This window comes from Macrosteles quadrilineatus, unplaced genomic scaffold (genome assembly GCF_028750875.1).
Source record: "Macrosteles quadrilineatus isolate MER2022 unplaced genomic scaffold, UCM_ALF_1.0 Scaffold_9__3_contigs__length_116548681, whole genome shotgun sequence".
NCBI classification, from domain to species: Eukaryota; Metazoa; Arthropoda; class Insecta; order Hemiptera; family Cicadellidae; genus Macrosteles; species Macrosteles quadrilineatus.
In genome coordinates this window covers 101,552,798-101,566,829 of record NW_026542602.1, presented here as the reverse complement: position 1 = coordinate 101,566,829, position 14,032 = coordinate 101,552,798, and the positions used below count along the sequence as shown (strand labels likewise).

Genomic DNA, 14,032 nt, shown 5'->3' with positions numbered 1-14,032 from the left:
ATTGTCTTTGCTTCTATTTGTTCTGAAATAAATTAGATATTTTTTAATTGTACACTAATTGGGGCTTACATGTAAAATATTTAAACTTAATTTACTTACATAGTCCACCTTCAATAAACGCGTACTTTCAATAATAAATGTGAAAATCTGGCAATAAACGTGTTTTTTACAAAAATGTGATATTTTTCTCTTTTTGGAGCGCACTCTAGCGGGCTAATTGTGCGTTTGATAAAGAATGATACATATGTATTTTGTAGGAAATTTCATGATCTTTCATTTTCACATTTGGTAAAATTTAGTAGAATGTATAGTTTCCGAGTTATAAGCAAGAAACTGAAAAAAGTGCCAAAATTTTTATTATTTTTTGCGTCTAGCTCAAAACGCACAAGGAATTTTTGTTGGATCTCTTCAGATTCGGATTCAGCGCCCCAAAAAACATAAAGTTTAGGAAAAATCTCGTAACAGTTATTTTTTGTAACGTTCAACTACCATTTGACTGGACTATTAATGAAGTTAGCTTAAACAAATCTTAAATGATAGTAAAAATATGTTTAATTGATCGAATTGAAACTTAACGTTTAATTTTCAATACTTAAGGACTTAAAGTACACCCTAACAAGTATAGTTATAAAAATGTATTTTAAAGGTACTCATGTGTATAAGGATGGTAAGATGATTTACATTATTCCTTTCAATATTGCTATGTATGCGGCTAAACTTGATGCCCAAAGGAGAAAAGGCAGCCAAGTCTTGATCCAAGCACCGACACTGAAAAGAAATATTTTTGTTTTAAAACATTTCTTAAAACCAAGAGAAATTCTAGAATAACAAAAACAATTTCTTGGGTTCTATTCACTAAGGGTACTTAAGGATGTGTTTCTACATGCAGTCATGACTTTGGTTGCCTGTTCCTGCAGCTTGTGACAGCAGTCGCTACAATCCGTGATGACAGCCACTAGGGTTAGCAACCAAAATGTAGATGTCATTCGTCAAGATGTTATTGCAGTTGGCGAGCTTTTATTACTTTTGGTGAAACACAGCAGAATTTATTTTACTGGTTTCCAAGGCTGCGTAAGAAGATATGTGCCTAAGTAAGAAACACGTTGTTTTAGTATTGTTGTGCAGAGTTAAAAAGACAGTTCACATAAGAGATTCTAAGGGCTGCTTTATGAGGAATTAAGATTTAGATGATGGTGTTTTTCACATTTTAGGGAATTAAACTACGAAGACTAGTAAGCCATATTTTGATTAGTTTGTATAAAAGAGAAAGTGAGGGTGAGTATACATTATTAGTTTGTAGGTATAAGCTAGACAGCAAAGTTGAGTTCAAAGAATACTTCCAATTAACAAGGAGACAGTTTTATAAAAAAATATTATGTACATTTATACTTCCACCAAATCTCGTATTCCGAAAACTTTTTGATAAGCTTTTCCTAAATCACAAAAAGAAAAGTTTACTTATTCCCTGCAAGGAAGTTTATGTTTGCTCCATTGTCGCTACGCAGCTCAGACTGACTGCTCCGAGAGCAGTCAGCTCAAGCTGCAGCAAACAGTACGTGCGTCTTTGATACGCAGTCGAAAGGAAACTGCATACATAAATCTTCATAAGACAAGTGTGCTGAGGCTTGGTTACGCATAAGCAGTGTATCTATTACGCGTCTAGCAAACCGTGGCCTGAACAGAGTATAATGAGGCGATTACTTCTGATCGCACACAGTCTCCCAGTTGGGTCATACCTGTGTGTACAGCCCTGGTGACACTGCATATGAATATAGTGAAACAGTACCCTAGTGACTAGAGGTGATTCCAGGTTATCCCAGACATGAGACCAAGTGACCAAGTCGCCCCCATGTGTACTAGGCCTAAGCCTTTGAACTCCATGGTTTATTCAGTATTTTAACTATGCCCATTTTTAAAAATTGTTTCTCATCTTAAGAACCCAACAACCTAATTGGTTTTAAAACAAGTTTTCAGTTGACGCAAATAGTAGGAATATGTGAAATGCAGCCCAAGTAGGGCCTACCTCGGTCTCATTGAAGGTGTAACTCACAACAAATCTACTTATTCCTTTATCTTCTACTCAAGCCTATCTACCGAGCCCTACCACAGACAGGTGAACATTTCATGAGTTAACACCAGAGTTACCTATTTGTCAATGACTGGGTTCTAAACTAAACGAGGCTATTGCGTTATACTAATCATTGAAAATCAAAGAGATGAGAAAAATGTAAACACCATAACAATTAAAACTGTACTACGTCATAACTGATGACACCCACCTGACATATTGACTTCGCAGCAATGACATGAGGGCTAGACTGACCATGTTCCAGTTAGAGCTGCCGTTGTACTTCACTTTGTTGAGAGCCATTGCTACCATGGAGTGGCAGTTGTCACAGCATAAGTTGTGCTGAAATCACAAGTGAAGTAAATAGGCTATATTTGATCAAAATATACTATAACTTATCAGATATTTGTACCACTATTCAAAATGTTTTTGGCGAGAGTGTTTGTATGAATGTAAAATCAAAGATCATTTTATAATCTTAGTAAATTTCACACAACACCTTTTTTACTCACTAATTGTATCATTGTAGAGATGGGGACACCACCTATAGGTGTGTATTTTAACCCAAATATGAGTGAAGGATAAGTGTAGCTTTGTTACTTACTTAGCTGTTTCTTTGGCCAGGATCATTTATTTAAAGCCCAATGGTCAGGAACAGCTAGGTTCATAATGGAATCCACCTTAGGCGCCTAACCCGTCTCACCTATTGTCGAATACTTGGCTCACTTATTAGTTTACTAGCTGTACCCGCAGGCTTCGCTCCGTTTGACTTCATAAGTCTAGGCCCTCAGATTAGAACTAGCTTGCTAACCTCAACAGAAGCTCAAGTGTAACATTAATTAACAGGCAACAGGCAGCCCCTGTAATGTATATGGAAGTGAATGTTTGATAAACTGTACAAGATTCTTTCAAATCATCAATTATATGGGTATTAAATGTTTGTTTAATGACTCACCATGCGCCCCTTATACACCTCTGCTGCCTCAGCTATAGCCCTGTCCCATGCGGCCGCCCCGCCTGCTACTTTATCAGGGTCTAGCTGCCAGTACTTGATGGGATTGCCAAATGCCATGTTGTCTTCACTGACATGGTATGGTCCGGCAAAGTCTCTGATAACCCCGTGCGACGTACAAATACCCATGTGACCAATGAACGGAAACATCCATCTAGTAAAAAAAATAATTAAGCATGTTTGTTTTAATTTTCAAGGGTTTTTTCAATACTGTAGGCCCATAGCAGAATAATAATAGTCCTAAGAAATCATAGTGCCCTCAAACCTAATTAGGCCAAATGCACGCAATGGTTATCAAGTTGAACAAGATTAAAAATTATCAAAGATCTACAATGACTTATTTACTAGAGCTTTGGAGTAGCCTATAGTCCTCGCTACCCTAACTTGAGGCAGCCCAAGGCCGCACTAGATATACAGCTTGCGGGATTGGGCGGCCTCAAGTTAGGGTGTTGTTCAAAGGTTTATTGCGGACATTTTCCATCATGAATGTAAAAAACAATACAGTACACAACCAGTTATACCAGTTTGGTAGTTGTGTATTGTTTTTTACATTTTTGATGGAAAATTTCCGCAATAAACCTTTGAACAACATTAACTCACCATCACCAACAATGAACTTCAAACAAAGAAGTTAGGTGGCGAGGACTATAGCATGTGAATGGCCCAGTCAAATTCTGTCTGTGTGGTTTATTTCAACACTATTGCCAGTGGCGATTTATAATAATATGGGTCCAGTTCCGCCTACGATATGTTTAGGGATGAATTTTTTATTGAATGTAAGGTAACTTATAACTAATTAAATATATTTTTATTCATAGGTTTAACTAGGCCTATTGATTTTCTGTTAAACTTATAGGTCTTTTCAAGAAGAGGGCCGCCCATCACTCTTTTACAGTGCGCTGCAGCGTTTAGATAGGTAAGTTTTGTTCAGTCTTGATAATGATAAACAAGGTGCCATCTACCAAATTTAACTTGATCTAAATTCATGAAAAAGGACACAAATAAAAATGTATATACTTGTCAAATTAGGTACCCCTAGATTGATCAAATGGATATGATAGGAGGCTTGGTAGCCACATGGTATTTTATGGCAAGAGAATGAGCAAAAGTCTGACCAACAGTCCAACATCAAGGGATCAGGTTATTTGAGAATGTAAATAAGTGATTTTAATGTAGGCTATGTATCAAAATATGTTTACATAAAAACCTGACAAATTGGGCTTCCTTGCACAGATTATAGTACAGAAAGCCTTAGCCTACTTTGGCGCACACCAGTATTCCAACCAAACTACACAAAACAACGTGCTTTTATTATACACGTAATACGTGTAGGCTACCCTTAAAATAAGTTGGCAACACTTAACTTTTATCATAAATGAAAAGAATGTAGCCTACTTTAATTGATTTAATGTCCATATTTGACACGATTACTATTAGTGGCCTTTAAGTTCTGCCTCCCAGAAGGCAGCAATTTCGGCGAGGATTAAGTTGAATGTGTCACTAGTTGCCACACCAGATACAGGCGGTGACAGGTGATGCGTGTGGTCCAGTCAACGACCTCACCTTGGCATACTTGGAGGGGATTTGGCGAGTGAAAGTATGACTCATCTGGTATCGTTTGATTCATAATGAAACGAGGAATGTCCTACAAACATATTTATGATAACCCAACCTAACATAACCGCGGCAGCGCGCTGTATAAGAGTGGCCTTCAGATAATACCAAAGTACCGAAAAATATGATGTGTAACTTAACACGAGTGCAAACTGCCTTTGCTGCACTCGAGAAACTTTCCACACTCGCCTACGGCTTGTGCGTAAACATTTCTCTCGTGTGCAGCAAAGTGTCTCTTCGCCAACTAGTTATACAAATAACTAGTTATACAAATAACTATTTAAGATATTGTCTTATAGGCTAGTGGTCAATTTGTAAAAATGTCGACTTCATAAGCTGTAAGATCTGTTTCACAAACACAAAGATTATAGGCTAACAAGTTACCGGTAATATAAAGGATCTGATTTTTGTTTGAAGGCTTCTTGGCTAAAAATTCATTGGAGTTTACTTACGTTACGTTTTACAAGAATTGCAGTTCACTTACGTTAGTAAAGGAATTGGAGTCCATACTATGCAAAACGGAAATCTGTGCCTTTCAACGTTAACATCTGGATATTGTGTCATTTCACTGGCATCTAATTTCTCCTCGTCGTAAGACATTAATGTTAATAAAGTAATGTAAACAGTATCACATTACACATCGGATATTTGGCAAATTTTGAGTTGAAATAAACGCAATAAGTATTTAAAAACTCAGCACTTCAACCAACCAATGATAAACACAAGCAAGATAACAAATTTAACAATATAATATACCTAACCTCAAAATATTGTGAGCGTTTGACTTAGACAGCTGGTGTTGAGACTGCAGACAGCAATGACAACAAATGTACTTTTTTCAAACAGCAGGGAGACTTTCAGCGCAACATTGACAAAATACGCCCAAGGTAATTTATATTATGTGAAGTGTTTTAAGACAAATGTTAGTGTTATTTACAGTTAGTGTTATTAGTGACCATACAACTGATGAATGGTCTGACATACGCTGCAAACTACTCTAACAACTTATTATTCTGTTTCTTTTAGTTTTTATTCGTAAAATATGTTTTATACAAAATCGTAAGCAACTTATTCTAGCATCCAAGGAATAATAATGTTGACAGTTTGTAAACGTTGTGTACCTAAACCTAAAGTTACCCCTCTTTTATCTAAAAGCGATTGAAACAGTTGTGGATCCAGGACATGAAACGGGGGGGGGGGGGCAGGTCGGATTATAAGGGTAACCTTCCGGGGACCCAACCCCCGGGAATTTTAGGAATATTTGAACTAAAACGTCATTTTTAGACAATCTAGAAAGAAAATTTGATAATTTTTTGCAATTTAAACCTGTATAACATATCACTAATTTTTGTTCTTATATTCTCGGGGGGGGGGGGGGGTAAGTCAAAAGAGGCAGTTGCCCCCTCCCCCCCTTGGTTGGCCATTCGGTCAAAATGTAATGGACTTGAGGATGAGCTTTTTTTTCCGTAGCGTAATCTTATCTTTCAGTTTGTCATGAGATGTCTTGATCGTTTATCATCAAAAATATAACTATTGTTCAGTATTTAAAATTTAGTTTGTCTATTAGCAGATGTGAACTTGACTTAGCTTATTAGGGTTATCAAAAGTAGCCTGTTTGGTAGTGTACTTATTAGCTTATACATCGCTGTTTTAGTTGCAATAATTAGCTGTTCATTGACATAAAAGGGCCAAAACTGTATCATAATTCATGTGTATGGCCACTCACTTTAAAACCTTAAAAATAAACCTTAATCTGTATATTTAGAGATTTTCAAACTAAACCTACATCATCACTAATGTCCCAATAATAGTATATTTTATATCTCAGTTACCGTTAATTAACAACTCCATTAAAACGACGAGAGGCCCCTTGCGCAAATTAATTGCGCAGTTATAATAGGGTCCAAAACTTTGTTCCAAAGCAAAATGGATCCAGTTTAGATCCAATTTATCTTACCATTTCAAGAATATATTCGTTTAGAACAGTTATTATGTGTACCTACTCATTTACAAAAATTTTGTTGATTATAGAAACTGTACTATAAAGAGTAATTTACCTACCTTCAGGACACACGTAATAAAAAAGGTAGCCTATTACTAATATATTTTCATAAACTGTCTATTTTTTACAGTCTAGCTGCGGTTAAACGTTCAACTGAAGAAACAGATGTTAAATTACAAATCGCATTCAAACAAGGCCACACTAAAAACGTTTTTTTAGTGTGGCCTTGATTCAAACCATTACCGGTATAATAAAAAAAGTTCAAGTTAAAGTTGGTCGACATAATTGATTCGTTTTAAATGGATTCTATAAATAAATTAAACGTGAGGGGTGATGTCATTAAGGAAATTAGTTTTTTCATTACCATTTAGGCTACAGATGCGTTAGATCACATAAGCTTTAATATGACACCTCAATCGTAAAAATCAGTTTAGTAGGACAGCTGGAAAATGGATGTAACAGAGAAACCTCTTACTATAATAAGTTTATAGATAGATTAGCAAAATTAATTTAGCAATAAGTTTATATATTTTCATAAGTCAGAAAAGTTCTTTGTATGGAATAAAAGTTCTTTATTCCAGAATTACAAAATTACATTGCATTTGAATAGTCAAGTTGATAATGAAATGTACAAAAGATAAAATAAAAAAAATAAAACTCTACTAACTAAACAATTTGACCTTCTAGTAAATCTAACAGGACAGAAATCACTGACTACATGACAGTGGAAAAATCGCAGACTCTGTAGCAAGCATTTTCAACCAAAATTTGTTTAAGTTTTCTCCTAAACCTGAGCAAATCAGTCTCCAGCTTTAGATGTTGAGGAAGTTGGTTAAAAAGTTTAATTCCATTTTACAGAAGATGATGTTGGAAAAATGAAGTTGAATGGACGGGAATGTTTAAGTTGTATGATGTGCGTAAGTTATTTGTACTGGAGTTAATGTTGGTGGTAAGTAATGACTGATGTTTTTTTTACAAATGAAAGGGTCTCAAGGATGTATAGTGAGGGAAGAGTCAAAATTGCAGCTGACCTAAATGATTCCTTACATGATCGTCTTCTGAAAAGAGAAAATATAACACGAATAGCCTTTTTTTGCATTTTAAAAAGAAAGGAGGTAAGATTATTTTCATATCCCCATTTTAATATTGACTTAATTATTTATTCCGTAATTAGATTCGAAGAATTCTTGAATACAGGGTGTCCCGTAACTCTCTGGACATATGTATATAGCGTTATTCCTTAGGTCAAGACAAACACATTTCACCATAGGAACATGGGTCTGTGGGGTCTAGTCAGCGAGCACAGAATAAAAAATTAAAATAAAATAAAATAAAATGTAAAAATAATTTTACAAAAATGTTTATCTTATTAAGACCTTTTATCGTTAGAAATTATACTAATAAATCATTAACCGTCCAAAATGGAGGCCATTTAAATTACTTGATGCCAAATTTCACGAAAACCGTTAACTTTACAAAAAAGGTGCAAGAGACAAAAAAGTTTGTAAATTTTATGTAGTTTTCAATGATACCTTATATGTTAAGATTGGATGAATAATACCAGAGAAACTAGTTGTTTTCGTAATGTATGACCACCTTTTTCCATTTAAACAATGCTAAACAACGTCAAATAGTCCATGGGCCAACCAACATGTCGGTATAATTTGGGGGTACTAATTTTCCTTTTCACCATAGTTAGACGGGTCTATTAGGATGTAAAAAAATCATGATTGCCATCTCAAAGTGGTAGCTAATAGAAATGGCGGCCAATCCAAGATGGCGGATGTCGAGTTTTAGAAAACCAACTATATCTCTGGAACTATCCACCCTATTTCATTGTTTCTTTTTTTAAACTAAAGCTCTATATATGTGCTACAAATGTCGTCATATACACTAGTTCGATAAAATTAACCGTTAGTTAGTAATAAAGGGAATATTAATTGTTTTTCTAATTTTTATGTCAAAACCAATTTTATTAATAGATTATTTAAGAGTTATATGTACATTCAAGCTATAAAACAGACTACATATGTAGTGTAATAAATTCTCTTCAACTTGATATATTGCAAGGATAGATTCTACCAAAAAGATAAGTAATATAAATTAAATTTTAAAATCCACCGTTCAAAAAAATACGGTAACTGAGCGCAGAAAAATATTATGTTTCAGGTAAATACTGTTATGTTTTCAAAATAGCTTTTTAACAATTTCAATATTTTTTTCTTGTTTTAAGTATACATTTCTATAATATACCCTCCAGTTTTTGCTGCCCGGAAGAAACAACATTTCCATAAATAAGACATATTTATTCCCAATTTAAATAAACATTAGATTTAACGAGTGCTTAGGTTTGCTGCTACGGGGAAGGTAAAAAGTGTTTTTTGGCCATACGTCAATAGTATAGGATGAAATAAATAAATTTGCCAAATTTAATCTATATATATCCATAAACAAGTAAACTACAAGACAGTTTTCATTTTCTCCATAAGAATAACATGGAAATTTAAATTACACTATTTTCGAATTTTCTCTGTGACCGTTAGGCATACAAAAACGCTTCAATATACTAAAATATTTCTTTTTTTAATATCTACAAAACGGGTTGAAAAGAAATTGCAAAATATTTTGTTTTTAGGGTCAAAAATGGGAAACCCATACTTTTAACCCATAAACCCCGTTCCCATGGTCCAATATGCTGGTTTGCGAATTTGTTCGAATAAACGTAGGTTTACACGTTTGTATTCAATGTATTGAATTTCATCAAATTCAGATCATTTTTGTTCGAGTTATCGCGCTAACGAACATACATATACAGGGTGAATAAAAAGTCAAGACCCCCCCCCCTCTAATATTTTTCCAAGTAAATATACAGAGATATCCTTTTGGTGGTCGAGCAATCTTAACAGGAAGTTTCATTTTATCATTTTAAAATTTTTGAGTGTCCCCCCAAAAGGGGGGATTTGGGGGGCAACTCAAATATTTTAAATGTAAACCCCCTTCAAGTGACACCTCATTTTGAAGTGTTTACAAAAACTTAAAGAATGGTGAAAACTAGATGTCGCTACCTCTTCTCTATCCAAAATGGTAGCCCGTCAAATGTTGTGGAAAATCAACGGTAAAATTTTTAATATTGGCTGCCATTTTGGATAGAGAAGAGATAGCGAGCTCTGGTTTTCACCATTCTTTAAGTTTTTGTAAACACTTCAAAATGAGGTGTCACTTGAAGGGGGTTTACATTTAAAATATTTGAGTTGCCCCCCAAATCCCCCCTTGTGGGGGACACTCAAAAATTTTAAAATGATAAAATGAAACTTCCTGCTAAGATTGCTCGACCACCAAAAGGATATCTCTGTATATTTACTTGGAAAAATATTAGAGGGGGGGGGGGGTCTTGACTTTTTATTCACCCTGTATATGAATTTGAATGGATTTTGTTTTTGGCCTCTTGGGATCTTAAAAACAAAAATTAAATCGTTCCCGGGTCCAGGTCTTACCATGAGTATTATGGTAATAGCTTATTCCCTATATAGGAAATTCGCTAAAAACTATGAAGTCTGTGCTGGGATAACACCTGGAGAGCTTACATGCAGATGTAAATATATCTTCATCAGCTACGATAATTGATGGGATGGCATTAATTAAAAAAATACATGGAGAAAATACAACATTTTATCAATTGACTGATACAATCCTCAATCAAGTTTTTAAAGCAGCCTATCATAGGACTCGAATTGATGTTGTATTTGACACTTATAAAAACAAGTCAATAAAATCTGCTGAACGTCGTAGTAGAGATTCAGATGCAGGAATCACTTCAAGAATATTAAAGGTGGTCACAGAATCATAAAATAGAGAAGTCTTTACAAAGTGGTGACAGTAAAACATAAATAAACCAAGTTTCTTGCTGAAAGCTGGCAAGAAGAAAGTAAAAGGATGAAAATTGGTATCAATACATTACACGTAACTTCCTCTAACAAGTGTATTAAAATAACTGGCAGTGGTTTTCAAGAAGTACACAAACTTGCCTGTTCTCAAGATGAAGCGGATACATGTATGATGCTACGTATAAAGGACCCTGCTATGGAATTTCCAAATGTCATTTGTGTATTTGATGATACAGACGTGTTAGTCATAGCTCTCTACATATCATCCGACATCGACATAAAGAGTAACCTGTATATAAGACGCGGTTCTAGTGGCCGAATCAGATTGGTAAACCTAACAAGACTAGCATCTGTAGTTGGCTGTAGTGTCAAATCAGCTTTCCCTGGGTTACATGCGTGGATTGGCTGTGACACTGTGAGTGCGTTTTCAGGACAAGGAAAGCTCAAAGCATTGAAACTGTTACAAAGCAATATAACGGGTGAATAAAAGTCAAGACCCCCTCTCTAATATTTTCTTTGTAAATATACAGAGATATTTGGTGGTCGTTTAATCTTAGCAGAAAGTTTCATTTTATGATTTTGAAATTGATAAATGTACCCTAAAAAGGGGGGATTTTGGGGACAACCAAAATTTTTTGAATGTAAACCCCCTTCAAGTGACACCTCATTTAACAGTTTTTACAAAAGCTTAAAGAATGGTGAAGACCAGAGTTTGCTATTTCATCTCTATCCAAAATGGTAGCCCGTTAAATGTTATGGAAAATCAATGGTAATATTGGTTCGTAATTATAATACTGGCTACCATTTTGGACAGAGGAGAGATAGCAAACTCTGATTTCCATCATTCTTTAAGTTTTTTAAACACTTCAAAATGAGGTGTCACTTAAAGGGTGTTTACATTTAAAAATTTTGAGTTGCCCCCAAAACCCCCCCCTTTTCCACTCAAAATTTCAAAATCATAAAATGAAACTTCCTGCTAAGATTGCAAGACCTCCAAAAGGATGTCTCTGTATCTACTTAGAAAAATATTAGAGGGGGGGGGTCTTGACTTTTTATTCACCCTGTAAAACAGCTTGAATGTCAGCTTGGATGGTTGCTGTTTTCACAGCTTGGAAATGAGTTTGCCCTGACGAAGTATGATCAAAATTCAAAATTTAATCAACAAGTTCACCTGTAAGTTGTATTCAAGAAACACCAAAATATTAAACGTAGACGAACTTACATGTTTCAAAGTTGGCAAGGTCAAGTGGACTCAGCTCAACTTCCTTCATGTCAAGATTGCTTAAATCAACATTCTAAACGAGCTAATTATCAAACAGCTATTTGAAAGCAATGTTTAAATAGTTTTCCTGAAATCCCACCACCTGAGGATCATGGATGGATGCTAGACGAAGATGGTGAGCTAAAAATCAAGTGGATGACTGGAGCACCAGCCTCTGAAGCAGTCGTAGAACTCCTAAGTTGCTCATGTTTAAAGCATCGATGTATAATAAAAGTCGTGCCAAGTTCCATTATTTTCTTGTATGGTTAACAATCTAAAGTGCACTAATGCGTGTACACTGTCAAATTGTGAAAACACTATACCCAACAAGAGGAAGAAAACACAGATTTTAATTTGAACGAATCTTCTGAAAGTGACGAAGATGACTTTTAATTTTTGTTTAGACGTTACGACATTAAAGTGATTTTTCGGTGTTATGCTTTCAGATACCTACATGTAATATATCAAGTTGAAGAGAATTTATTACACTACATATGTAGTCTGTTTTATAGCTTGAATGTACATATAACTCTTAAATAATCTATTAATAAAATTGGTTTTGACATAAAAATTAGAAAAACAATTAATATTCCCTTTATTACTAACTAACGGTTAATTTTATCGAACTAGTGTATATGACGACATTTGTAGCACATATATAGAGCTTTAGTTTAAAAAAAGAAACAATGAAATAGGGTGGATAGTTCCAGAGATATAGTTGGTTTTCTAAAACTCGACATCCGCCATCTTGGATTGGCCGCCATTTCTATTAGCTACCACTTTGAGATGGCAATCATGATTTTTTTACATCCTAATAGACCCGTCTAACTATGGTGAAAAGGAAAATTAGTACCCCCAAATTATACCATATCCTTCAATTTGGCTAGTTGGCCCATGGACTAAAAGGAGTATTAGCATTGTTTAAATGGAGAAAAGTGGTCAGGCATTTGGAAAAGAAGACATTTCTCTGTTATTATTTATCCAATCTTAACATATAAGGTATCATTGAAAACTACATAAAATTTACAAACTTTTTTGTCTCTTGCACTTTTTTTGTAAAGTTAACGGTTTTCGTGAAATTTGGCATCAAATAATTTAAATGGCCGCCATTTTGAAACGGTTAATGAATTTTTTAGTATAATTTCTAACGATGAAAGGTCTTAATAAGATAAACATTTTTGTAAAATATCAAAGCTGTATCTCAAACCGTTTAGGAGTTATTAGTTTTTTTGTAAAAAACACATAAATACTGACAGTCGGTAAACTAGACCCCACAGACCCATGTTCCTATGGTGAAATGTGTTTGTCTTGACCTAAGGAATAACGCTATATACATATGTCCAGAGAGTTACGGGACACCCTGTATATCTCAATCAATAGCTAAAAATATCGCCACCGCAGCAAACATGCAGACTACCGATTTTCCATTGGCCTGGTTAGATTGTCACTTAAACTTTTCATTAAAGTTGTTCCCTAATTTTACTCATTTATAAAAAACTAGCTGAACCCGGCAGACGTTGTCTTGCCTTTGACTATTTATAATTTAAGTACCGTAACGTTTAATTGTCTTATTGTATATGAAGTGCTTATAACTAAATTAAAATACGTACGACAACTAATGAAACACATATAGTACAAAGGATAACCGATTCTTTATTATTGCTCTTATATTAATGCTAGTGGGTAGACAATATTTTTGGTCTTTCTATTCGGCTAAATCACGTCCTGGTTGAAGTTAGTTCGCTACACTCACTCACCTTTAGGTTGGAGCTCGTTCGCTACGCTCACTCACCTTTGGGTTGGAGCTCGTTCGCTGCGCTCACTTGCATTCAGGTTAGCTCGTTCACTACGCTAACTCGCCTCCAGGTTGAAGTTCGTTCGCTATGCTCACTCACCTTTTGGTTGCAAATTAGCTGTTGTCATAAATGTAAAAGAAATAATAGTGCTGCACCCTGTTGGTAATCCTAGTAACTTTAATGCTAATTGAACATCATAGAACAGAACCAACTTGTTTAATTGAAACAGCTGTTAAGATTCATTAATTCCATTTCTCATAAGGTTAACATGGAAAACTCCAGAGCCACTGGGGCGGAGCCGATTGGACGGATCACGAAATTGATGGTGTATAAACCTATTCCATGAAATTCTACACGTATGTACCAAATTTTGTGGCAATCGGTTCAGCGGTGTC

At 35.0% G+C, this 14,032-nt stretch overlaps 1 protein-coding gene across 1 annotated transcript; it reads right to left on the bottom strand.

Moving 5' to 3' along the window:
* Positions 1–522: 522 nt before the first annotated feature.
* LOC129003990 (transmembrane protein 222-like) lies at positions 523–5,407 on the bottom strand. Its single transcript, XM_054432358.1, has 4 exons — positions 5,179–5,407; positions 3,024–3,234; positions 2,280–2,410; positions 523–768 (listed from the first exon to the last, which is right to left on the bottom strand). Exons 1-4 carry the CDS (start codon positions 5,292–5,294, stop codon positions 678–680), a joined length of 549 nt encoding a protein of 182 aa, XP_054288333.1. The 5' UTR covers positions 5,295–5,407; the 3' UTR covers positions 523–677.
* Positions 5,408–14,032: the final 8,625 nt, after the last annotated feature.

Excerpts from the sequence above, each read along its gene's own strand:
- LOC129003990 (XM_054432358.1), bottom strand. The coding sequence starts at position 5,294 with ATGTCTTACGACGAGGAGAAATTAGATGCCAGTGAAATGACACAATAT. Across the intron at positions 2,411-3,023 it reads AGGTGTATAAGGGGCGCATG|CACAACTTATGCTGTGACAA; the intron begins GTGAGTCATTAA and ends TTGTGATTTCAG. Across the intron at positions 769-2,279 it reads CTGCGAAGTCAATATGTCAG|TGTCGGTGCTTGGATCAAGA; the intron begins GTGGGTGTCATC and ends ATTTCTTTTCAG.